We start from the raw sequence: 27,883 nt of genomic DNA on the forward strand, positions 1-27,883 counted from the left end.
CGCTGATGACACTGGTATTTGCTCAACAAACCTTCAATACCACTTGATTTAAAAAGACTTAAAGTGATTGTGATTTCCAAAGTGATTGGAACTCTTTTCTTGAATGAGTCTGTGGTTGACAAATCAGGACAGATGTGTATTAGCAGAGATCTCTGACGTCTCAGTGCTTTCGAAAATGAAGGTTACAAAGAAATAAACTGTTGCTTACAGTTTGATGTAGTTTTTCCAAGTTATTTATTCCATAAACTAATAGCTGAAAATTACTTCTTGATTATATTAGAAAATGCATGAATGTAGTAGACCTGAAATTTTAGTTCTGAAAATAGAAGGTCAAATAATAATGTAACATGGTTAGATACTGTAGTATATTGCTAGACAAATTACAGCTCCAAGTAATTTCGAATGTTAGGTTTTACTAAAAGTTATTTCAGCATGGAAATCTTTCATATTCTTGAGACATCTTCAGCCCAAATCCAAATTAAATTATCATGTATTTAGTGCTGAGGTCATTCGAAACCCTATCAGCCCTAAAACATTACAAAGCTTTCCTTACAATTACCAATTGTCCTAATAGTGACGAATCTGATGGCAGTGAGCAGCAATAGCCTGAAGAAGTCTGGTATTTGATGAAAACTTACTTGCCTACACTCTTATTTCCTGTAGACTTAACCTAATTTCTTCCAAGTTCTGGTTATGAGTCTTTGCTAATCTGCATGGCTGGCTTAATTAATCAATGAAATATTGGTTTAGGCTGTGTTTATACAAGGTCAAAACAACCAACAGACTCAACTGATTCAGAAAGAAAAAAAAGTAGCAAATTTCATGAAAAAATATGAAATTCATTGTTTGTCGGTATATAACCAAAACCAATTTGATTGACTGAGTTTTTAAAATTTTCAGGTAGTTGTTTTGGCACTTGTGGAGTCCATTATTTCCCAACTTTTTTCAGTCTGAGACACACCTCTAAATTTGCTGGCCTTGTCCCAGGGTAAAAAGATGTTGAACCACTCTCTCATGTATATACACCAACCCTGCCATGTGTTCATCCAGATATTTGGGGGTGAAGAGACTTCTCTGTGTGTGTTAAGCAGCCTCCTTTTCCTGACCATCTTCTTCTTTCATGTCTTAGAATCTACACAGGTGGTCCGGGGAAATTCAAGACTTTGCCATGGTGCTTGTTTTCAAAGTGCCAATGTGTCTCAAAGCTCTGGTTGGGAAACGGTGGTATAGACACAGCCTTATTCCAAGACTGAGTTATCAGTCCTTGAGTGATGATAAATACCCAAGAAAATAAAAATGTATCTTTCTTATAGTATTCCAAGATGTGAAAATAAATATATAAGTAATGCTTTGAATCACACTTTGAAGACATGTAAATTATGTTTTAAAAAACTGGCTTATAAATAAAAAAAAAGCTAACTATAACATTTGGCAAATAGTAGTACAGTCTTTCTGCCTTTAAGAATAAACAGATTCTTAAAGACAGCAATTTTAATACGTAATTCAGAATAAGACTCCAAAATTTGTACAGAAATTGTTTGGAAACATTGAAGAATCAAAATCACTACATTTGGGTCCAAACTCTTGAAGTCAGCTAGGATTTAATTTGCACCATTTCATTTGCCAAATGTCTGCAGATTGGTCCAACTCTTGTTATCTTTTTGCCAAGTTTCCTTCTGCTGAAAATGTCTATGCTCTGTTAAGCTTCTAAGTCAATGTCCATGGCCAAGTCTGGAACTCAGGTGGCCCTTGGAAACATGTGAGCAGGTCAAGACAGGTGCTTCCATTCATGTGATCTCTCCCCAAGTGTTTTCTCTCTTCTGTCCAGTAACTTTCTAGTACATTTATGCATTTGTCTGAAACCTGCACACATGATCATTTTTAATCATTTTCTAACCATGTTTTCCCTGGGATTTAGGAATGACAGTCTCCAGGAGAGAGAACAGTGCATGACTTTTTTTTTCCCCCAATCTTATAAAGTGTTGTTAGCTTTGAATAGTCACTTAAAATAGGTTCTCACTTCAGTCTCTTTTTTTTCTTTCTAAATAAAGCCTGAGAATTTGCTTTTAGCTAGCAAATCCAAGGGAGCAGCTGTGAAACTGGCCGACTTTGGCTTAGCCATAGAAGTTCAAGGCGACCAACAGGCGTGGTTTGGTGAGTAGGGCCTCTCTCTCCTTTCTACTGCTCTCATTCTTCTGGCTCCAGGCGTATCCCACTTTCTAACCAAAATAAAATGGAAATGTTCATGCTGTTACCAATTTGACTCATTTTAAGATATTGGACCTTTATAAGCACTTGATTTTACTGCCATTAAAGGGCATATAATCTAGAAATATTTTAAGAGAAAATATCAATAGGGGAGCAATAACACATAGACTTTTTTTCTTAAAGGATGCGTGAGACAGTGGATCCTGTACTAAGAATTAATAGGAGGGTTGCAATATTCAAAGCGTACTTTTTATTTAAGAAAAAATTGATTGTTCACATACAGCTTCACTTGATGTCAAAGACTGCTATGTAAATAGTAGATACTCAGGAAGTACAGAATATTTCACATATTTTGTGATTAACACATTATAAATTTAAGAAATATTATAAAGTATATTACAATATGCTATGTATAACTGTACATACACATCTACAGTCATGCACCACATAATGATGTTTTGGTCAATGATGGACCGCATGTACGACAGTGCTCCCATAAGAGTAGTACCGTTTAGCCTAGGTGTGTAGTAGGCTATACCATCTAGGGCGTAAGTACATTCTATGATGTTTGCCTAATGACAAAATCACCTGATAACATTTCTCAGAATGTATCCTCGTTGTTAAGCGACGCGTGACTGTATGTATATATGTGTGTGTTTCATCTTATCTTCTGTTTCTTCAAACTGCCAATTTCCTCTCTAAAATTTTGATAATTTTGAAATTTCTTTACAATTAAAGAAGAAATAAACTCTAAGTAAATTTGAATTAAGAGTATTTCTAACAAGGCTTATGGATTATTTCAATATTTAGCCTGTTAAATAATTTTACCCACTGATTTTCTTAGGCCTCTCTTCCTGCCGTTTCCCAGTATTAACCCATTTTTCGTGAAATGTCCTAAAATATAACCTCTCCCAAAGCCTTTGTCTTACCTCTTTTCTGACTTTCAATGTATCACGGTTAGATAATTTTTTTAAATTATAATTTAATTATAACTCAATCTCTTCTAATTGCTTTTCCTCTGAACAACAACAACAAACGGAAAGAGAACGCAGACACTCCTTCTTTTGTTTTATATGTGAACACTACTCTGTGTCCCTAAGCATACACATCTGCTCAGATGTACACAGAGCTCCCGGGACCCACATGTCTCTGACCCGCCCCAGCTGCTTAGTGGTGGATGGCACAGCAGCCTTGCCCTGTCTCCTTTGCCAGCAGCCTCATTTAGGACCTCATTTTCTGCTGCCTGTCCTGTTCCAGTAGGACGTGGCTGTTATCCCTGTCTGCAGTCCCTCCTAAGTTGGGTGCCACCTTTTAAAGTCTCCTTACCCGCCAGATGAGTTTAATACCTCCAGACTTGGCATTTGGTTTGTCCTATTTTGACGCAGGAATAAGTTTGTTTCTCTTCACTGCAAACTAAGAAGGTAGGACCTAGTTCTGTAAATTTGAGATTCAAGGACATCTTTGTATCCCGCGTAAGAATATGGTTGACACAGGTAAAGAATATACAGTAACAGGAGTTGGGGTCCAGCAGGAGGTAGCAGGGCTCTCACAGAGATGGGCGGAGGAAATTGCTGGAGGTACAATCATTAAATAGGAAGTCTTGCCCCTTGAGATGCTGACAGCTCCGTATTATCAACTCCTTCCCATGCAGTGTGGGAGCGTCTTAACAGAGGCCTGCGTCGGGGGATCAGGAGCACAGAGAAGAAAGCTTCAGTGATGGGAGTAATGCCTCTGCCTCCCTAATGAGTGAATGACAGTTGGCTCCCTGGCCTGCAAGGAGATAAAGGCATTCGGGACAGAGGAGTCAGCATATGCAAACTCTCAGAGGCATGAAACTGTTTTCCCATTGCAAGAATAACAAGAAGTTTGGTGTAGCTAAAGTATAAAGTATCCTGGGATGAGTGGTAGTTAATAAGGTAGGAAAGGATTTTATGTCCTTTTGAAGGCTTTGGCTTTTATCTTAGAAGTTTCAGGGATCTGGTGAAAAATTTTAAGTAGAGAGGAACATAATTAGGTTTATGTTACATAATGATGATTTTGGTAGCAATGTGGAGGATGGCTTAAGGATAGTTACCCTGAAGGCAATGAACTGGTTAGACTAATGCAGTAGTTAAAATTATGCATGAAGGCAGCTTGAACTAAGGGATGTGTGCGAGCAGGCGGGTTCCCGATAACGTGCAGAGCAGACAGGGACTCTGAACTCTAAGGGAATCTGCCCAGAGGAAATCAAAGCGCCAAAGGTTGAGATCAAAGACAGGACTCTAGTCCTGTCCAGAGCAAGGCAGGACCCCACTTCATAAGTCGTAGGATATGAGATGGGACATCAAAATAGGGACTTCGGCTCAGGAGTATAATTGCCAGAGCTGAGTCCGAGATGATGTTTGGGTATCAGCAATCATCAGAAGCTTTATTATCTGAGCTGAGGCTCAAAATTAGCATCTGGGTAACTTAGCTTGATTCTCCCAAGTGTTGGAGGCAAGCTCCTTAAAATTTCTCTGTTTTGAGCTCTGTGTTTTATCTCCTCTGCTAGATCACAAGCTGTTTGAGGGGCAGGACTGTGTGTGGTGGAAAGAATTCTACTTTTTGAGTTAGAATACCCAAGCTCCTGTCCTGGCTCTGACTCTTAACAGCCATGTGACATTGGGAAGTCCCTTTCACTCAGTGAGGTCAGCATAGTGTTTGTGAGTGGAGATAGGAAGCACTCCTTTGCAGGGTTGTTATGAGACTAAATGAAGTCGTCCACGGGGCCCTGCCTGGGCTGTGGAAGCTGTCCAGTCAGTCTTCAGAACCATCTCAGTATGAAACACGAGGTCACAGTTCCTTGTGTACACTGTGAAAGCTGTCAAGTGAACCAGTGAGTGGAAGACTGAGTATTGGGTTAGTGGAAGCAACAGCATCCAAAAAAAAGCACACAAATTTTCGAATTGTGATAATGCATTTCTGAAAGCAAGCTGGTCCCAGAGAAGCGATGACAGGGAGTAAAATTCCCATTTCTTCTTCAGTACAGTGTTATCAACAACACAGTTCTTGCTAAGGTACCTATTACAATAATGACTTTTAAGAGGTGCACTTTAAATTCTAAGAAAATTCAGCATTTCAAAAGTGTAGAAAAACGTAGTTTCTAAGCTTAAGAGAATGCACAGTTTCATTTTTTTTCTTTAGCTTATTTTTTAGTTTGTTTTTTGTTTAGCTTATTCTGCTCAAGTCCAAGTGAATCCTCATGGTAACCTAACTGAGGAAAAAGGGGGCATGTGGTGAAGTGCGTTTCTTGTGGCGGTCCTGCCAGATATTAGGTTTCAGGAGTAAAGGTGTGTTTTAGTATGAATGACTTGTGATATTTATTTATTATTATCTGCCATCATGGTCTCATGTATTTGACTTGTTAATTTCATCTTTTAAAATGTAATGTCAGTGGTGCAGGGTAGCCTTTTTATCTTCATAAGAAAAGAGCAGAACTCTTTCTTCATTATGTGTACTGCCAGACATTCAGGATTTTGCATAACTTTATTTTAGTAAATATGAGGTCTATTACAAATAAGAAAAATAAAACTGTACAAGGCGTTATTGAAGCTGTTTATTGTGTTTGATTTTAATTCTCATTTTCAAGTCCAAATGTTTGTTTTTCCCATGTTCACTTCTTCTGTCTTCATAGCCCTGATCTATTTGAATACTAACCCCGAATGCTTGAAGGAACACCCCATGTCACTACACTTGTTAAATGGCTAGGAAATTTACCAAACAGAAGTATCCAAATATGGCTTGTTTCTCCTGTGGGACTAGAAATGCTATTTGCAACACATTTCTAGTTTTTTGTTGCTGATAGAAAAAAAGGATAACTATCACAATTTTGCTTGATAGAAGAATTATTTTGCTTTGTTGCTATTATGTCTCTTTTTTAAAAAAATATTAAGGGTTTTTTTAATGGCAGTATATTGCAATGGATACATTTCCAACAGTAAGTAATTCTGTTTTCTCTTTGTTGATCTGTTCTGATACTCCTTTTGGTTTTTCAGAGTGAGAAACATATGCTCTCTCTAAAGAAGGCAGGCTCTCATTAATTTCCCTGTTCTAGTTTATCATGATGTATGGTGAATTTGATCCCCTGCTCAAGAAGGCCGTATCTGTTTTACCCTCAGTGTTTGTGTTCGTGAGAACACATAGTACAGTACACAGTTTCTTCACGTTCGTGCATTTAGATGTATGCTTCAGTATCTTAGGAGTGAGGACCCCTCTGCTCCAGTGAGAGCTGTACTCCGTAAGAATGAATGTGATGTGGTTCTCTTAGTATTTTGGTCTCCGGAAGAGGTTTGTAATACTTTACATTTAAAATTATCTTTTCTTTTCTTACATAGTGACTTACTTCCCTATCTTTTCTACCTACATGAAATATCATTAACATTTTCTGCTCTAGGCCATGTATTCTGCGACGTTATTTAAGACATACATTAAAGTTTACTAATTCTAGATAGAAGGATACAAATTGTATGTAAAAGGGTGGTTGAAATTCCAAGAAGGGACCACTGAGAACAGAACTGTAGTTAGCTAAGGAGATCTCTAAGATGAAAATAATTTAGAGCCACCCTGTTAGAGAAAAGATTAAAAAAATTGAAGGTTCAAGGAACAGAAAAAGTAACATTAAAGATGAGAGTGAGAAGTCCATTTTCAAGAGATCCTAAAGAGATTAATTAGTAAAGTGCTCAGAAGCAGAAAGAAATTATCTTGAGTGAATGAAGGGGAACCAGATGATAAAGGATCTTAAAGTGCCCGCTAGGACCTTGGTCTTTAATTTTGACTTTGGCATGGATTTCTCATTGAATTCCCCTTGTCTGTGTCTCAACTTGAGAGGAGCTGGAAGGGGTGGTTGGAATGAGTGGGAGCAGGCAGGTATGGCATACCAGGAGCACCGGGAAGCTCTTTAAAGCTATTGTGCCTATCCCTGCCTTGGAATTAGCTGACTCCACATGGCTCCTTCAGGTAATCCTCAGACTTTAGGCAGTGGAACCACCATTGTTACTCAGTAATTATTTAATATTACCAAGCAAACGTTTCCCCCCAGTAAAGTTTTTGGTAGATGTGGATCCACTATGGGCCACAGAAAGCTAGTACAACATACAGGTCTTTGCTTGGAGTCCCGTCTCATTGTCCTCCCCACCTTCCTCCAAAACAAGGGAAAGGAGAAGTAATGAAAGGAGAGAAGGGGAAGCAGGTGAAATCCAAAATCCTTTCCCTCATTTTCTAATGTAATTTTGTTCAGAGAAGTAACCATGCTACCATATGTACGCTTGTTTTTATGCCTCTTAGCAGATTGTTTGTGTTTAATAAATATAAAGTTGTCATGAAGATGGGGGGAGCTCCTTTCTTGGGCACTTGGTGCCCCAGTAAATATATAATGTGCTTCATCAGTGATTTGTGGTCAGAGGAATTCCAGATTAATTGTCCTTTTAAAGAAATTTTTCCAATTTTTATGTGTGCCTTTAAAGAAAACTTCCAAATGAGAATAGTTATTTTTGGTATTTTTTTTTAAGTATTTTTACTTGAAAACTATTATTTTCAGAAATAAGCAGAAATATTTTACTCTAGATTCTAGCTATAAATTGATTGCTTTTTAAGTGTACCTTACTAGACTCTGCAGTGATTTATATAGTAGGAAGCTTTCTTTTACCGTCCAGTTTCTCTTACCATCTCTCTCTCTCAAGTTCAAAGTCTAGTTGATACTTGTTCAATAGCGATTCATCTGAATATTCCTGAGTCTTCTCTTTAGTTTCCACTTATAAGTACACACTGATTATTTATTAGTACACAGCAAGCTCTTTGATATATTTTGGGCTTATTTCTTATCCTAGTGAGTTCTAGTTACTCTCAGCCCCATTCCCCAACTCCCATAGACTACCTCACTTACAAAAATATTTACTGAAAATTTGATTTAAATTTGTCCTTAGGATCTATGTTTTGGGTTCTTCTATTTTATAAGTAAATGCTTCTCATAGTAAAGTTGTGTACATATCATGATAACTATCGTTTTTTGCAAGGTTCTAACCCTATCCTCCATTTTCTCCTTATTTCTTTTCAGGTGTAGGGGAGGAGAGACTTTTCCTCCTTGCTCTTAGGTCTGTGCCTGGGGCCTGCAAGTTGAACTGACAAAAGACAGATTAACAGGAGAAAAGCATATAAGTTTTGTTTGATGTTAACATTTTAGTTTTCACATGCACACGGAGGTGTTCCTAGAAAAGAAGTGAAGACCTATAGAAAGACTAGACCCGGAGGCTTATATCCCATTTTAACAGAGTGATAAATTGTGGAGCTACGACAAGACAAAGGAAGAAGGGGATTGGGCTGGCGTTAAATTGTGGGAAAGTAACTAGGAAATATGTGGGGGAAACTGATGGAAGAGCAGGGTTATTTAGTAAGGTTGGTTTGTTTGTATAGATTCATCTTGGGATCAACTCCCCATTTCTGGTGATAAGCATGTTCTCCTCTTCCTGGTATAGGGAGGCTGCCTTTCTCTCAAGAAATGGATGCCCTACTTTTAGGTAGAAAGGAGAAGATTAAAGAGCTGTTCCTCTGTCTGCTGTTTCTTAGTTGCCTTTTGCTCAAAATAACCCATATGCCACAGTGGTGTGTTTTGGGGTGGCACAATCTGATCCCCTTCACAGCTTTAGTTTAACTCCCACATAAGTGAGTGAGAATAAGAACTGGTAACCAAGTGGCCTTAAGTATACACACTGACTGTGGAGCACAATAGATTGGCCTTCATATCTGGAGAAAAGATGTCTTTTTTCCTAATAGGCTACAAAGCAGGACAGATTACTGTTGATACTAATCTACGTTATTTTAGCACTCAGAGAGCCTTGTTTTACTTTGACAAACATATCATCAGATAGAAAGTTCCAAAAATGTCTTTTTCCTTAGTTTCCCATTTCATACCGCTTTAGTCAAATCAACTCTGACTCATTAACATCTGTTTTCCCTAGGTTTTGCTGGCACACCTGGATATCTTTCTCCAGAAGTTTTACGTAAAGATCCTTATGGAAAGCCAGTGGATATGTGGGCATGCGGTAAGGAATCACATTTTCGTACAGATTTTGTAGTACACTAGTATTGTAATAAATAAAAATGGTATCTTTTAAGTTTGAAGTTTATGCTCTCAAGTGATCAACTTGGGAGTGGTAGTTCTCACCCTTTAGCCAACAACAAGGTTACATGGAGGACTAGTTAAAGCACAGATTGCTGTTTCTGACTCAGTAGGTCTGGGGTGGGAGCTTCTGCATCTTTAACAAGTTCCCAGGTGATGCTCATGCTCCCGGTCTCGGGAAGCGCCCTGAGATTAGGGACATAGAGCATTGCCAGTGGTGATCATGTGTTTATGCTGCTATCCTCTCACCTCATCCGAGCAGCCCTTACAATAGACATTATGTTTGCACACGATGCTCAGCAGGGAATAAGAGGGAAAGAGTGGTTCGTGGAAAAGAATGAAATTGTCCTATGAGGACTGAACTCTGATTTAGGCCTTTAGCAACAAAATCCAGTCAAGTAAGTATCCTGTGCAGACTGAAAGATATATAATGGGGAGGATTTCCACCACAGTTTTTATAACAGAATTTCTATGTGTTAACATACACTTCAGATAAGTGAAACACTGAAATAAAAGGAATACTGCAGGATCCTCTGAATGTTTTCTACTAGGGTTATTGACACAAACTGGTCCTCTAGTATTTCTACCAGTCTATAAATAGTTTGGCTTTAGTGGGCCACAGATTTCATTGCCTTTGGTGTTTGTCAGTAAACCTGGAAGGAGTTGATAAAAAATTGTATTTGATTCTGAAAATAACTTTCGTATTTGGTTTTATTTAAAAAAATAAATAAATTCATTACCACTACTTTGTAGTGATGAATTATTTCACACTGTGTTTCTTGTCAGCTGTATCTCGTTAGCAACAGCAATTTGGTGTTTGATCTTAAACTGGATGCATCTTGGGCTTTAAGAGTTACTTCCGGCCTAGGCAGGCAGTCACGAGAGGCGCACTGTGTGTGGATTCACAGCACCGGGGTTCAAGTCTTCGGTTGGCACCTGCTAACCCTGTCTCTTTAATATTTCTGAGTTGGTTTCTTTACCTGTAAAATAGGAATATATTACCCTTATAAAATTTTATGAGAGTCAAATAAGGTACACTTTAAATGAAGTCATTTTTATAGTTTGTAAAGCAATTTAAATGCAAACAGCTGTTATTATAAAAGGTTGGAATTGTTGATTAAAGGGTAAGTCTTAGGTGTGCCACAAGCTCTGGCTTCCTCCTGCTACCAGAGACTCTTTTAAGCATAAACTCTCAAATACACTTGGGTTAGAGCATTGTCTCAAAATGTCCTTGTTCAGACCTAAATGTTCATGGCTGATAACTCAGATACTTCCCCTGCTGTAAATAGCTCCCGTCACAGATCTGTTTCTGCTGATAAATTTAAGAAGCAGCAAAGAGGGCCTGGGGAGGCAGGTAGACACAGATGGGTTTTATGGAGGATAGAGTCCAGGGGGCTGTCACTAGAGTGCTGCCCTTGGACCCTGAACAGTAGAAGGATAAGTGGTGTAGACTGGTGAGGACCCAGGAAAAGGAGGGCTCACTGTAAGGGCGCCACATGGTCTTGCTTTGCCGCCTTCATCAAATGTCATCTCCATCCTCCCCCTACTTCCCTTGTTCTTTATCCCTCCTTTGTTTTCCTCATTTCCTTCCTATTTTTTCCTCTTCTCTCTCCTCCCTCCCTTCTGCTCACTGGGCTCTTCAGTCCTCGTACTGTATGACCTGGCACAAATCACGTGGTCTTGGTGTCTCAGCTTCCTCTTAGAAAACAGAGATAGTGATAGTACTTGACTCCCAGGGCTGACAAGAAGACCTTTTAGTACAATAAGTGTTAGTATTATTACTATTATTATTGGAAAGTGTTTCTTTATAAATGAAGTTTTTAGATAACTAATATGTAGCCTTTTAAGAAATAGGCTTAACATATTAATAGATGACTCAGCATTGTTGTTACCAGCATCAGCTGATTATGATGCCTTCATCTGATTACCTGAATACCAAGTATTCTGTCTCTGCTTTCTTTGTTCACTTTTAAATTCTTTGCTTACATGCCTTTCATTCTGCAAAAGATGTTACTGTGGACCAATTGCCCAATTCTGAATCGTATTTCATTCATTCAAATAATGTAAATAAATCATTTATTTAGTTGTTGCATTAAAAACATTTTTTTTACAATGTATCGATTTTAGTGGGGTTGAAGAATATCAAATCCTTTAAAAAGAAACCCAAAAAAATGATATTTGGTCTTAGGGATTCTTTTGTGGCTGTGGAGCAGAATCAGTGACGAAACTTCTACAGAGAGAAATATCCAGCCCTTACATGGGCCCTCTGCTTCGGTGGCTCTGAGCTGAGTACAGGCAGCTGCATTTTTAATATGATGATGTTGACATAGCATCAGAGTTTAGAATCACTGTCTTCGACTCATCAAACACACTGTGCTCAATTTTAATATTCCTTTGGTAAATTTGAGTGCATTTGGTTTTTGGGTTTTCTGTTTGAGTACGTTTCTGTAATATCGTTTGTATAGCTAACCTTTTTAAATAATGGCATGTCTTGTAAGAATCACATCTTACAACTGTGAGGTAACTTCTAGGATAGAAGCTCTAACTTTCTTGGCTGGAAGAGGAAAAAAGATAGGCAAAGAGTTGTTTCCCAAATTTTTGTCTGAGTTCCTAAAAACTGTAAGTAAAAATTAGACATGTGGCTAGATAGATACTACATGGATACACACAAATACGTGTGCACACACAGATCTCATGAATGCCTCTGGAAACTTAGAGCCATAGGACACCTCACAGTTTTCCACCTCGACTTCGCCATGGGTAGGGCCACCTTTTGTTTTGCTCAGTTCTATCCTTACCTCTGCTTTCTTCACACACTTTGCTACAAGCAGCCAAATCCCTGTGTGCCCAGCCAGGCCCCATTTAGGGCGCCTGTTTGCTGTCAGCTCCCATTGTCTTTAGAAACTGTGGCATCTTTTAATTTCATGCCTAGAATTGCACTTGGGATCCCACAGCTAACTGTGGAAATGGCTTAGATATTCTAATCTTACATATTTGGGGAAATGAGCCCCACTAGCCTCTGCCAGGAACATCGTAATACGTCCTTCTGCCTTTTGTTACATTTCTGGGTCACTGGTATCGGTTTGTATTGTTTTACTCTTGACTATAGTTGACCCTCACTCAGATGACATGAAAGTTACATTAAATTCACTTTTTTATAAGATGATGCCCCCCTTCTCCCTCTGTAATAACCACCAAAGTAATGTATACATGGTTCAATTGCCTTAGGTTATGGCACGTTTTCAGAGACGCTTTTTCAACCATCCATCAGCACTAGCTCTTGCCAGTTGAATAACAACTTCTTTTAAAGGCTAGACATTGTGCAGTGTGGTAAGAAATGACACTACCCAGATGACAAAAGACACACAGAACAAGCCACTTAGCAGAATGGCAGCTGATCTTCTCTGTAAATTAAGCTCTGAGCACTCACTATGGCAGATTCTTTGTCTTTTCGGCAATTGACACAGCAGAGTGAAGTGCAGCATTAGTATAATGGCTAAAAGAAGTCTGTATATTGTTTTTATTAAAATATGCAATTATCCGTACACAGGAAATTTCAGATACTTAGCACACAGAATATCGTGTGACCTGTACCCTGTCTTTGAAAGCAACTAGTCCATTACTGGAAGGTAAATAATGGACATTAATGAAGCAAAAACATAGCCCTGTGTTCTGCCATTAACAACAGTAAATTGATTTTGATGGCTTTCCTGCATATATAGCTGTTTCCATAATTCCCTAATGGGATGAGCAAATGTTCTTTATAGATGTCACTGAATCACTGATTTTTAACGGAAGTTTCTTCTACATCTTGGCTTAAAAAAATGATAAATGTAAGCCTATAAACATAGCCAACACACACACATGGACTCTCGCACACACACATGCATGCACACACACCTACACCTTGTCCTACTATTTCTCTACCTGAATAAGATGTCACTCAGAACAGTTATGAGTGATAATAAATCAGTGGCTGTCACAGAATGTGCTGTAACTTTTGACAACCCTTTGGAATATTATGAAATATATTTCTTCCTTTCTTGTATGGTCAATTTAGGTTCAATTGTGTGATTTCTGGGCCTTAGCTTTTTCATATTTCAGCTGGGATAAGTCAGCATCAAACACTTTTTTCGAAAGTATTTACCATTTTGAAATCTCAAGCCTCCTGGACAATTTGTTGCTTTGACCAGCTCTTTGATTTCCTTACAGTGGACCGTGACAAGTATGCTTCACAATGGGAAGGCTCTGCTTCATCCTTTAAGGCCCACGTCCTCATCAGTGTTCAACCCATGGAGCTTTACTCCCAATCATAGTATTTATCAATATCCTCTTCCTGTGGACTTATATGCTGTCTTACATCTCTCTAGATATAGTATTTATGGTTTTTCTAACTTGCTGGTTTTCAAACTATGGACCATGGACAGTTACCAGAGTGCTTACCAAAAATGCAACTTTCTGGGACCCACCTGAGAACCACTGAATAGGATTCTCTGTGGTGAGGCTCAGGAATTTGCATTTTCACAAGCTTGCAAGGTGATTCCAATGCGCACCAATGTTGGACAGCATTACCCTAACCTTTTGCAAATTCCTGTAGGGCAGCACATTTTAGGATTCTTCCACGACATAGCAGAGGTTACAGACAAACAGTTTACAGATGTCTTGGCCAGACAGTTGGACTTCTTATTTTTGGGGGCAGGGGGGAGTTAACCTTTATTATCAGGAGATTTCCTTAAAAACTGCCTGTTTCTGGCTTCTCTAAAATAATTGAAGGAACTAATAACAAAATGTTTTTGTTCTTACATAGCAGTGTACCTATCAGACAAATGGACACATGCTCTCCTCTGCTTACTACCCCACCTCATGCACGGTGTGTGCACAGGCATTCCTCTCTGCCTGGTTCCAGAAGGACATGTACATGTCAGTATGCCACCAATTACATGGAATAGACAGTTTCCATCATCTGAAAAATGACTTCCCAGCTTGCTGTCCTTGATCTTCTAGCTTTGTTCTGCCCATCGTTGGCCCTGTAGGTCACAGACTGTTAATTGAGCACTTTCTCTATTTGAATTGGATGATGACATTTTTGCCGAAGGTATTACAACAAAATAAAAGAGAGCCATACTTATAGCCCTCATATAGTTAATTGCACATTTCCAAATTCTACATGCATTTGCATGCAAGCTTGCAGTATGCCCTTTATATTCTAAGAGTATTAATGGATGTCTTGTTAGATTCTCCCATTAGCTTCACACTAACTTCTCAGAGTTTTTCAACTTTCTTCTTATCGTAAGAACAGAGTTTAGGGAGCGGCCCCGTGGCTGAGTGGTTAAAGTTCTGCGTGCTCTGCTTCGGCAACCCAGGGTTTGCAGGTTCAGATCCCTGGCATGGACCTGCTCTTCTCGTCGGCCATGCCATCAAGGTGTCCCACATACAAAATGGAGAAAGATGGGCACACATGTTAGCTCAGGGCTAGTCTTCCTCACCAAAAGAAAGAACAGAGTTTAGAATGTCTTAATCATTAATGTGATTATAAGTTTAATCATTGTTCTAATTCTAGCTTTTATTAAAATCAATTTGGAATGTTCCTGATAATGTAGTCTTTCTACCTAATCAGTAATTAGTGCTTCTGAAAGCTCTTATTAATCAAACATCTCTGGCATCTCCAAGCACAAATATACACATAAGATAGTGAAAACTAGTTTTAGCTTCCATTTTTAAATGTTATATGGAACCCACTATGTCAAAATAGCTTTCTAACTTTTTGTTATAGAAAATTTGAAACATACAAAAGTAGAATGAACTGATGGCTAATCTTATTTCATCTATACCACCCTGTTCATTCCTTTACCATTATTTCAGTCAAATCCAAACCTCGTATTAGTACATCTGTAAATCCTTTAATGTATGTCTCTTAAAGAAAAGGGCTCTTTTAAAAGCATGACAATAATACCAATATCTTAAAATTTAATATAATAATAATTTAAGATCATCGTATATCTAGTAATTTTATGTTTAGGAATCATATATCTAGTAATTTTGCTGTCTCATAGTTTTGTTATTTTGGTCTCTTAGGGCTCCTCAGTGTTCTAGTTTGTAGGTTCCACCTCTCTCTTTCTCTCTGTCTCTCTCTTTTCTCACATCTCTGTCCTCCTTTCTCAATTGGTTTGTTGAAGAAACCTGCAGTTCTTACACAGCACCCCTACACAGTACCCAGTCTTGCTCTCTACATACCATTTACCACTGTATGAAACCAGGTCCCCCTGTAGAAGTGGCTGATTCCAAGTCTGGATCAGGAAAGGAGCATCTTGTCAGACCAGAAGAAAAGGAGACTATTAAAGGCCACAGAGTTCATTTTAACAGGACTCAGGAGCCAACTGGAAGAGGCTGCTACTGGTTGAAGATGGGACAATTAGAGGATCAATAAGAAAAATAGCAGTAATGGATTGAAACATCAAATAAGTTGAAATCCATGCACTCATAGTGATTATCAAAATACAACAGAAATCCTAACCTTTGGAGGATGCTAGGGAACCAATGCATTATCTTGAAAACTGGTTAATAAAGGGGAAAAATCAGTTACCCTATCTTTCTTATATGAACCATACCTCATGGTAACCAAATAGTTGGTGAACTAAGCTGTTGTTTGCCTGAAGAAGGCGTACTGGAATATTGTTATTTTGCAAGTCCTCATGAGAGATCTGGGCCCTGATGGTCCAAGGCTGCTGACGTCATGAGAGACCCCATGTGTGGAGGCCACAGCACCACCCTGGAGTGTTCCTGCAAAGAAAATGAAGGCTTTCTGATGGGCTTTTAAAGATGGTAGAACCTTGTCAGAGGGAGAGTACTTTTTTCCTCTGACTCTAAGAAAAAGGTGAAATATTAGAGTTATAAGAAAAAAGTAAGTTGGAACGTTACTAATGAGACAAGAACTCTCGATTAGACAACAAAAACTTTAAAATAACCGAGCTAAAGTACGTAACTAAGGGAAAAAGTGCCTGCAGGGAACACTTACGGCAGGACCAGTTGGAAACCTTGCTGTTAGGGCCAAGGTCTCTCAATTAGATGACACAAAAAGTTTAAAACGTAAATGACTGTTCTTGTTAAAGTTCATAGATAAAGAAAAAGTGGCACAGGGAATGTTTAAGATATGGCTTTGTCAGCTGGCTCATGGCTCAAACAGTTAAGTAACTTATCCTCTTTGCCTCTGTTTCCTCATCTGTAAAATGCGGACAGTAACATCTGCCTCCTAGCATTGTGTAGGGATTAAATGAGGTAATGCCCTAAAGCACATGTAACTGCTCAATAAATGCTCCCTACAGTAAAACTTACTACCGTTAGCCTTATGATTGTGCCACGACTCTCACAGTTGTTCCACGGTTTCAGTAAGTACAGCTACAAAAGAGCATATAACTCAGGAAGGCCTCAGACTCTAGTCTAATGAGCGAGTCAAAGTAAGCTTAGAAAACACTGTCTATTCAAGCAGGCCTTGACAATTTAACATCGGTCTACTCAGAAGTGCCTAGTGGTTTTTTCTTTAAATCGTCTGGCCTGAAAATGTTTTAAAATTTTCTCTATCTATACCGTTATTTTATTATAAGTACATTTTTTGGTAGAAACCCCTCAGTCAATTAAATATGGGCATTGATTGACGTGTGTAGTGGCTGCCAATCCTTGGGGAATAAACCATCCCTTCCCCTTCCCAGAGAAGTGCCACATTGTGTCAACCAGCAGGACTGCAGACAGAAGGCACCAGAGCAGAGCCTCAGAGGCCCTCCGTGCTTGCAACTCAGCTTAGGTGCACAATGCTAAATGTCTCAGTTGTGAGTTTGATTCGTAAGTTGGTAACAGCCTACCTCCAGTGTTTGTTAGACAAACGTCCGGAGTCAATATAGACTGTTGCCGTTACAGAGCTAATTTTCTCCACCCCCTAAACCATAGCTGAGGACTAAAACGACTTGGTACACCCTCTTTTCTACTTGTGTCCTGGGAACACAAACACGGACTCTCACCACCACCATCATCAGATGCATCTGTTGGGCCAGATAGTAAAAATGATATGAAAATAAATTTAAATGAATGCACATTAAGTCTATAACATAGTGAAGATGGAAGAATGTTTTTATCTTGTTAAGGTGAGGTACCAATATATTGCAATTTTCTTCATGGTCCTTTTTTTAAAAAAAGAAAAACAAACTCGACTGTGGTGAAATAACCTTCAGTCTGAAACAAAATCCTTGTTGGGTTCTTATTTAAGAATGTTGTCTTATTTCTTTGAATTTTATGTGCAATGTCAGCCTCCTCCTCCCCTCCCTTCTCTTGTAATGTATACTCTTCTGTAGTATCATTGGTTTAGTTGTTTTATTGAGAAATTCTATTTTTGAAGACTAAGATCATTGAATAGAAAAGGATTCTCATCTCCTTATATCTTATCCACGCTCCCAGGGACGCTGGCTCTTTAGAGCATGAATTTTTTACCAAGACACCATCACTCAACAAAATGTCCTAATTACCGGCAAAATGTCTAAGAGGAAGTAAATGTTAAGTTTTTAAACGTCAACTTACAAAGTGACTAAAATCTCATTGCATCTATCTAGATAAGAGTGAAGGGATGTCATAAATAGGCAAGAGTTCAGGGAGGCTGAAGAATGTGTTGCCCGAAATGACAGGTGAGTTTCTCTGTTAGGAATTGCCCTTCTGTGCCCCTTTAGGATTCTTTGGGCCCTCTGTTGGATGCCACTTGTTATCAGAGTTCTTGAGCATAGAAGGAGGAACCCTCCCCCTCCACAGAACGCTGCAGAGATCAGAACATGTCTCTGAAGTTTTCCAACAACCCAATGCCCTCTCTTTGAATGAATGTGGCTTAGTATCATTGTGGATCGGCCACACTGACCGTATTGTTGTCTGTGTGACTCAACATTGTGTTAATATGCTCATTCCCTCCAGGTGTCATTCTCTATATTCTACTGGTGGGATATCCCCCCTTCTGGGATGAAGACCAACACAGACTCTATCAGCAGATCAAGGCTGGAGCTTATGATGTAAGTAATACATGTTCATATCATTTTATCTTTTATTTTTTTCTTTGAGGAAGATTAACCGTGAGCTAACTGCTGCCAATCCTCCTCTTTTTGCCGAGGAAGACTGACCCTGAGCTAACAACCATGCCCATCTTCCTCTACTTTACATATGGGACGCTTTCAACAGCATGATTTTTGCCAAGCGGTGCCGTGTCCGCACCCAGGATCCGAACTGAAGAACCCTGGGCTGCGGAGAAGTGGAACGTGCGAACTTAACCGCTGCACCACTGGGCCGGCCCCATCATATCATTTTAGATGAGGGTTTGTTTTTTGTTTATTGACCAAGAACCAGATTTTTTTCTTTGCGATTTTAACCATAGTTTTCAACAATCTCCCTTGTTATTTTCTTTTCTCTGAGGGAAATGGCGATAAAGAGTGAGAAATGCAGCATATATGTGCAGTTTACATTTCCCTTTAGCTCACTCTCTCCTAAGATCGAAAGGAAAACAGTTTGAATTCTCTGAGGAAGGACCTTGCTTCTCAAAATGCCTGGATCGTAGCGCATTTTAAAACATAAAAGTTGAAAGATTTTTTTCTTTAGAAATGATTACTACCTGTTTAGTTGAATTATATACACAAATGCCTATCATGTTATTTTATTTTATATTTTTAATATTTAACTTTATTTTTTATTTATTTTATTGAGGCAACATTGGTTTATAACATTATATAAGTTTCAGGTGTACATCCTTATGTTTCGGTTTCTTTGTAGACTACATCGTGTTCACCACCTAAAGTCTAATTGCCATGTCACCACACACATGTGCCCTGTCAGCCCTCTCTCCCTCCCCGCTCCTCCCTTCCCCTCTGGTAACCAGCAATCTATTCTCTGTGTCTATGTGTTCGTTAGTTGTACTGGTTTTTTTATCTTCCACACATGAGTGAAATCATAAGCTCGTTTGGCTTTCTCCATCTGACTTATTTCACTTAGCATAATGCCCTCAATGTCCATCCACATTGTCACAAATGGCAAGATTTCCCCTTTTTGTGGCTGAGTGGTATTCCATTGTATAAATATATACCACGTCTTCTTTATCCATTCATCTGTTGATGGGCACTTAGGTTGTTTCCAGGTCTTAGCTATTGTGAATAATGCTGCAATGAACATAGGGGTGCCTATATCTTTTCAAATTAGTGTTTTTGTGTTCTTTGGATAAATACCCAGAAGCAAGATAGCTGAATCATATGGTAGTTCTGTTCTTAACTTTCTGAGGAACCTCCATACTGTTTTCCATAGTGGCTGCACCAATTTACATTCCTACCAGCAGGGTACCAGGGTTCCCTTTTGTCCACATCCTCTCCAACACTGGTCATTTCCTGTCTTGTTAATTATAGCCATTCTGACAGGCATGAGGTGATACCTCACTGTAGTTTTGATTTGCATTTCCCTAATAATTAGTGATGTAGAGCATCTTTTCATGTGCCTGTTGACCGTCTGTGTATCTTCTTTGGAAAAATGTCTGTACAGATCCTCTGCCGTTTTTTAATTGGGTTGCTTGTTTTTTTGGTTGTTGAGTTGTATTAGTTCTTTATATGTTTTCGATATTAACCCCTTGTCAGATATATGGTTTGCAAATATCTCCTCTCAGTTGTTAGGTTCCCTTTTCATTTTGTTAATGGTTTCCTTTGCTGTGCAGAAGGTTTTTAGTTTGATACAGTCCCATTTATTTTTTTCTTTTGTTTTCCTTGCCTGAACAGACATGTCATTCAAAAAGATACTGCTAAGGCCAATGTTAAAGAATGTACAGCCTATGTTTTATTCTAGGACTTTTATGGTTTCAGGCCTTACATTCAACTCTTTAATCCATTTCGAGTTAATTTTTGTGTATGGTATACCAAGATAATGGTCTCTTTTCATTTTTTTGCGTGTGGCTGTCCAGTTTTCCCAGCACTGTTTATTGAAGAGACTTTCCTTCCTCCATTGTATGTTCTTGGTTCCCTTGTCAAAAATTAGCTGTCCATAGATGTGTAGCTTTCTTTCTGGGCTTACAGTGCTGTTCCATTGATGAGTGTGTCTGTTTCTGTGCCAGTTCCATGCTGTTTTGATTTCTATAGCTTCAAAGTATATTTTGAAGTCAGAGAGTGTGCTACTTGCAGCTTTGTTCTTTTTTCTCAGGATTCCATTGGCTATTCGGGGACCTTTGTTGTTCCATATAAATTTTAGGGTTCTTTGTTCTGTTTCCATGAAGAATGTCATTGGGATTCTGATTGGGATTACATTGAATCTGTAGATTGCTTTGGGTAATATGGATGTTTTAAATATACTTATTCTTCCAATCCATGAGCATGGGATATCTTTCCATTTCTTTATATCTTCTTCAATTTCTTTCAATAATGTCTTATAATTTTCAGTGTATAAGTCTTTTACTTCCTTCGTTCAGTTTATTCCTAGATATTTTATTCTTTTTGTATTGTAAATGGGATTGTATTCTTGATTCCTCTTTCTGCTATTTTGTCGTTAGTGTTTAGAAATAGAACCAATTTTTGTATGTTGATTTTGTACCCCGCAACTTTACTGTATTCATTTACTATGTCTAAAAATTTTTTTGGTGGATTCTTCAGGGTTTTCTATATATAAAATCATGTCATCTACAAATAGTGACTGTTTCACTTCTTCCTTTCCAATTTGGATACGTTTTCTTTCTTTTTCTTCCTGATTGCTCTGTCTAGGCCTTCCAACACTGTGTTTAATTACAGTGGTGAAAGTGGGAATCCTTGTGTGGTTCCTGTTCTTATAGAGTTTGCTTTTAGTTTTTCTCCATTGAGAATGATATTAGCTGTGGATTTGTCATATATGGCCTTTATTATGTTGAGGTACTTTCCTTCTATACCAATTTTATTTAGCATTTTTATCATAAATCGATGCTGTATCTTGTCAAATGCTTTCTCTGCATCTGTTGAGATGATCATGTGATTTTTTATTCTTCATTTTGTTAATGTGTATGACCTTTGATCGATTTTTGGATATTGAACCATCCCTGTATTCATGGAATAAGTCCCACTCGGTCATGGTGTATGATCTTTTTAATGTATTGTTGTGTTAGATTTGCTAGTATTTTGTTGAGGATTTTTGCATTGATGTTCATCAGTGATGTTGGCCTGTAATTTTATTTTTTTGTGTTGTCCTTGTCTGGTTTTGGTATCAGGGTAATGGTGGCCTCATAGAATGAGTTAGGAAGCTTCCTCTCCTCTTCAATTTTTGTTAAGAGTTTGAGAAGGATAGGTATTACGTCTTCTTTAAACGTTTTGTAGAATTCATCACGGAAGCCATCTGGCCCTGGATTTTATTTTTTCAGAAATTTTTGATTACTGTTTTGATCTTCTTACTAGTGATTGGTCTATTCAAATTCTCTCTTTCTTCTTGATTCAATTCTGTAAAGTTGTATGATTCTGAGAATTTATCCATTTCTTCTAGATTATCCAATTTGTTGGTGTATAACTTTTCGTAGTATTCTCTTATAATCTTTGTATTTCTGAGGTGTCCGTTGTAATTTCTTTCATTTCTGATTTTATTTATTTGAGCCTTCTCTGTTTTTTTTGATGAGTCTAGCTAAAGTTTTGTCAGTTTTGTTTATCTTTAAAAGAACCAGCTCTTTGTTTCTTTGATATTTTCTATTGTTTCTTTAGTCTCTATCTCACTTACTTCTGCTCTGATTTTTATTGTTTCCTTCCTTCTACTGATTTTGGACCTTGTTTGTTCTTCTTTTTCCAGTTCCTTTAGGTGCACTATTAGATTGTTTATTTGAGATTTTTCCTGTTTGTTGAAGTAGGCCTGTATTGCTATAAACGTCCCTCTTAGAACCACTTTGGCTTTATCCCATAAATTTTGGCATGTCATATTTTCATTTGTCTCCAGGTATTTTTTTTTATTTCTCCTTTGATTTCTTCACTGACCCTATCATTGTTTAGTAGAATTTTGTTTAATCTCCACATATTTGTGGCTTTTCTAATTTTCTTCCTGTAGCTGATTTATAGTTTCATACATTTGTGGTCATAAAAGATGCTTGGTATTATTTCAATCTTAAATTTATTGAGACTTGTTTTGTGGCCTAATATGTGATCAGTCCTGGAGAATGTTCCATGTGCATTGGAAAATAATGTGTATTCTGCAGTTTTTGGATGGAATGTTCTGTATATCTCTACTAAGTCCATCTGGTTTAATATGTCATTTAAGACCAATGTTTCCTTATTGATCTTCTGTTTGGATGATCTATCCATTGGCATAAGTAGTGTGTTAAAGTCCCCTACTATTATTGTGGTGCTGTCCATTTCTCCTTTTATGTCTGTTAATAATTGCTTTATATATTTAAGTGCTCCTATGTTGGATGCATAGATATTTACAAGTGTTATATCCTCTTTAAAACAGTTTTTGTTTTAAAGTCTATTTTCTCTGATATAAGTATTGCTACCCCAGCTTTCTTTTCATTGCCATTTGCATAGAATATCTTTTTCTATCCCTTCACTTTGAGTTTGTGTGTGTCTTTAGGTCTGAAGTGTGTCTATTGTATGCACCATATATATGGGTTTGGTTTTTTATCCATTCGTTCACTCTTTGTCTTTTGATTGGAGCATTTAGTCTATTTACATTTAAAGTAAGTATTGATAAGTATGTACTTATTGCCGTTTTGTTACTTTTTTTCTGGGTGTTTTTGTAGTTCTTCTCTATTCCTTTCTTCTCTTGCTCTCTTCCCTTGTGGTTTGATGGCTATCTTTAGTGTTATTTTTGGGTTCCTTTCTCTTTATTTTTTTTTGTATTTATAATAGGTTTTTGGTTTATGGTTATCGAGGTTCATATGTAAATAGTAATCTATGTTAAGTTGATGGTCTGTCAAGTTGGACCTCTTACTAAAAGCTGTACACTTTTACTCCCCTACCCCACGTTTTATGTTTTTGGTGTTGTATTTTACCTGTTTTATTTTTGTATAGCCCTTAACCTCTTATTGTAGATATAGTGGTTTTAGTACTTTAGTCTTTTGACCTTCATACTAGCTTTGTAGGTGGTTGTTCCAGTTGATCCCCTACCATACCTGTATATTAGCCTTTACCAGCGATATTTTTTCTTGGATAATTTTCTTATTCTTACTTGTAGTCCTTTCTTTTCCACTTAAAAAGCCCCTTTAACATTGCTTATAATACCAGTTTAGTGGTGATGAACCCCTTTAGTTTTTGCTATTTGGAAAGCTCTTTATCTCTTTCCATTCTGAATGATAACCTTGCTGGGTATTCTTGGTTGCAGATTTTTTCCTTTCAGCACTTTGAATATATCGTGCCTCCCTTCTAGCCTGTGAAGTTTTTGCTGAAAAGTCAGCTGATAGCCTTATGGAATTTCCTTTGTATGTAATTTGTTGCTTTTCTCTTGCAGCTTTTAGGATTCTCTCTTTAACTTTAATTCTTTACATTTTAATTATAATGTGTCTTGGTGTGGGCCTCTTTGGGTTCCTCTTGTTTGGTACTCTCTGTGCTTCCTGTACCTGGATGTCTGTTTCCTTCTCCTGGTTAGGGAAGTTTTCAGCTATTATTCAAATAATTTTTCAGCCCCTTTGTCTTCCTCTTCACCTTCTGGGACACCTATAAGGTGGATGTTACTATGCTTGATGTTGTCCCAGAAGTCCCTTATACTGTTCTCATTCTTTTTCATTATTTTTTCTTTTTTCTGTTTGGCTTTGGTGATTTCCTCTGCTCTTTTGTCCAACTCACTGATTCATTCTTTTGTATCATCTGCTCTGCTGTTGATTTCCTCATTTCCATTATTGTATTCTTCAGGTCTGATTGGTTCTTTTTTACTTTTTCTAATTCTTTGTTGAAGTCCTCATCATGTTCATCGATTCTTCTCCCCATATCGGTGAGCCCTCTTATGACTCTTAATTTGTACTCTTCATTGGGTAGGTTGTTTATCTCTGTTTTGTTTAGTTCTTTTTCTAAGGATTTGTCCTGTTCCCTTATTTGGAACATATTTCTCTCATTTTGCCTACTTCTCTGTGTTTTTATATATGTGTTAGATAGGTCAGCTGTTTCTCCTGGACTTGGAAATGCAGCCTTATGTGAGAGATGCTTTATGGGGCCCAGCAGCTTGCTCCCCTCTTGTCAACCCATGCCAAATGCTCCAGGGGTGTCCCCTGTGTGGACTGCATGTGCCCTTCTGTTGTGGCAGGGTTGCTATTGCTATGGGTCACAGGTAGGCTGGCCCTTGAGCTGGCTGATTGTGAGGCTCTGATGTGTGTGGCTGCTACAGGCACTTTATTGGGTGGGGCAAGCCCCTGGCACAGCTTGCTGCAAGTTCGATAGCACATAACTACTGCAGTTTTGCTGGTAAGAGAGTCAGGCCCCAGTGTGGCTGGTTGCTAGGCCCTGGGACACACAGGTGCTGGAGGCTCCTCCCCCCCACCATGTGGCTCCCTGCAGTTCTCAGCTGTCCCTGTTTTGGTGATTGGGGGATGGGGCAGGCTTCAGGTGAGCCTCCTGCAGCTATTGTCAGCTGGCTTTTGGTCCAGGCAGACCTCTGGCAAGAACTGGCTAATGGGCAGGGCAGCTCAGGTGCAGCAGCACACAGCCATTTCAGGTGTTGGACAGCAGGGCAGATCCTTTGTGTGGCTGTTTGTGATGGCCAGCAGCACGATCTGTTACAGGCCCACAAGGCTACAGGTCCAGACAGCTGTCCCAAGCTTGCTGGTGGGCAGTGTCAGACCCTGGGGTGGGCTGCCTGCTGCCTGGCTATACTCCATTTCCTTGGGTGCTCTAGTGGGCAGGGCAGACCCCTACGCCTACAGGCTAGAGGGAGGATCCCAATGTGGCCTGCCAGCCTCTGTGTCAGCACAATAGAACTAGGTCACAATAATGGCTACCTCCAGTGTCTCAGTCCCTGGGGGGTGGGCCCAGCCACCTCCTGCCTCTCCAGGATTTGTTCCAAGCCTAGTGAGTGAGTCTCTGTTACCAATGGACTATGCACTTTTCTATCTGGTGTCTTTGTGCTGGTTTCCAGGTCAGCCTACACGGGCCTTTGAAGAGCAGTTTTTTTCTTTCCTTCAAGTTCTGTAGTTTTCCTGGGTATGTTCCCTGTTGGTTTTCAAGACCAGCAAAGCTAGGTATTATGGGATCTTGTCTCTCCTGTGCTGAGTCTAAGGGCTGGGATGCCTACTGTGGAGCTCAGAAGCTCCACTCCTCCAGGAAGAGCTCTGCACCTTTGAGCGCTCCCCTGGCTGTGAGGCGCAGTGGCTAGGGGGTGGGATTTTGCCCAGCGGGGCTGTGTCTCTGCCTCTTCTACCCCGGTGTGTGCTGTCCCGTGTGGTGGCAGTCCTTTTATACTGTTTCCAGATCTCTCCCAGAGGAAATTGTTCCAGAGGTAGTTGTAGTTTTGTTGTGTCCATAGGAGGAGGCGAGTTCAGGATCCTCCTACACCACCTTCTTCCAAACTTCTTCCATAATTTTAAATTGTATACAACAATACTTTGCAGTGATCCATATATCAAATAGAACATTATTCCATTATGTCAGTTTTGACATTTTTTGTCTTGTTTACCTAGTGAGCTTCTGTGCAACCTTTCATTTGGAGAATGAGTTTCACAACTGAAAGATATTTGAAAATCACAATTCTAATACATTTCATTTATAATTAGAATATTTAAAAGTAGGCACATATATATATACACACACACACCCACACACACACAACATGAATTAAGTTCTAAATCTGAAGAGTGAGTCCTTATCTATCTTCTCTCCATGGCTTAATTTTGTGCTCATTGATATCTTTATCAAAGGACAGAAAATTATGTCTGTAAATATGATTTACCACCTCCTCTGGTTTGTACCTCACACAAGCCCTATGGAAGTCAGAGTGCACGGTCTGGAGATGCTGTCCATATATTACTAAGTGGGGTAATTGAGTAGTGGGCAATATTGGGTCCGCCCTCTGTGCATGAGTTAAAAGCTCAATGTAAAGTGAGAGGAGTTAATATAAAAAGTCTGTATTATATTCTGTCAGGCCTCATTCCTCAGTGCATCTCTTAAAACATTCTGTTTAGATGGCTGTGTGTATCATGAGAATATAAAATGTATATTCTTTTAATTTCGAAGCATTTCATTCTAGCCAGACTAATAATTGGACCAAATTATCATTTACACAGCCACAGCTGGCACATTTCACCATCTTTAGAGAGTAGAGCGAGGCACCCCTCTGGGCATACAGCCCTGTGGATGCACTTGTTGGTGAATGTGGAGGAGTGCCTTTGTGGAAATTAGAAAAATAAGAAACAGTTCCACCTTCATGCAGGCTGAAGTAGCTGCCATCAGAGGACCTGCCCATCGTTAAGCAGCAGCCTTGAGTGTTTCTTCAGTAGTTCCTAGTCATTAGCAAGTTTTTACAACTGCCCAAAATAAGCTCTGGAATTAAAATGACAGCTGTTAAACTGGCAAAATTTACAAGTATTAAAGAGTCAATATCATTTTTCTCATGTTTCATTTAGCCAATGGCTCACAAACTGCCCTTTTTTTTTTTTTTTAAAGATTGGCACCTGAGCTAACATCTGTTGCCAATCTTTTTTTTTTTCCTTCTTCTTTTTCCCCAAACCCCCCAGTACATAGTTGTATACTCTAGTTGTGAGTGCCTCTGGTTGTGCTATGTGGGATGCCGCCTCAGCGTGCCCTGATGAGCAGTGCCATGTCCACGCCCAGGATCCGAACCAGCAAAACCCTGGGCCCCCAAAGCAGAACGCACGAACTTAACCACTCGGCCATGGGGCCGGCCCCACAAACTGCCCATTTTTAACTACTAAAAGTAAACTAACTTCAGTTCATGACACAGTGACCATGGCTTTTTTTCCAGGACTATCTACAAAAATTCACGAATTGGAAAAAGAACCCAATATTCCGTCTGTTGTTTAGAAATGTGATGTAAATTTTTCTTAACTCATCAAGAATATTATTTCTACTAAATACGCTAATTATGTGAAAATGAGATTGCAGAATTAGCAACAAAAAACTCACATAAAGAAAGAGGATAAATAGGTTTGTTATATAGTTATTAGTGTACAAATGGATTACTAATAGAAGTTATGAAATTTGGTTACTTTCATGAACTTTGCCTTGGTGAAATTTGTAATTAAGAAGATCGGCTTTTTTGAAGTGTTCAAATCAAATCCTGCTGAGCCTCTTCTAGTGTCAGAGGACTCCAAATAGCCATGATTAATAGGTTAGTTTTGGCACAGGAACTGAAGCTGTTTTATCATCTTTGCTGTTACTGTTCATGAGTTGTGAAAGTATGTAATACCTCGTTTTGAACCTTGACATAATAGCATAATGACATCAACACATGTGACAACTTCTAAGCTTTTATTGATTTTTGCAAATAAATATGAGAAAGATTGCATAAAATTTCATTTTCAGATCAAAGCAAAGATAGTTTGAGAGGACTAGAAGATTCTTAAGTTTATTTTTCTAAATTTTAAAATGTATTTACTAGATATGA

At 38.7% G+C, this 27,883-nt stretch overlaps 1 protein-coding gene across 50 annotated transcripts in view; it reads left to right on the plus strand.

The window, feature by feature from the left end:
- CAMK2D (calcium/calmodulin dependent protein kinase II delta) overlaps positions 1–27,883 on the plus strand; it is a 292,744-nt gene that overhangs the window by 217,893 nt on the left and 46,968 nt on the right. For all 50 annotated transcript variants that reach the window (XM_070609259.1, XM_070609305.1, XM_070609281.1 and 47 more), the window contains exons 7-9: positions 2,052–2,154; positions 9,180–9,263; positions 18,287–18,381. In XM_070609259.1, the coding sequence (XP_070465360.1) occupies positions 2,052–2,154; positions 9,180–9,263; positions 18,287–18,381 (282 nt within the window). The remainder of the gene's footprint in view (positions 1–2,051; positions 2,155–9,179; positions 9,264–18,286; positions 18,382–27,883) is intronic.

Source organism: Equus przewalskii, chromosome 2 (genome assembly GCF_037783145.1).
Source record: "Equus przewalskii isolate Varuska chromosome 2, EquPr2, whole genome shotgun sequence".
NCBI classification, from domain to species: Eukaryota; Metazoa; Chordata; class Mammalia; order Perissodactyla; family Equidae; genus Equus; species Equus przewalskii.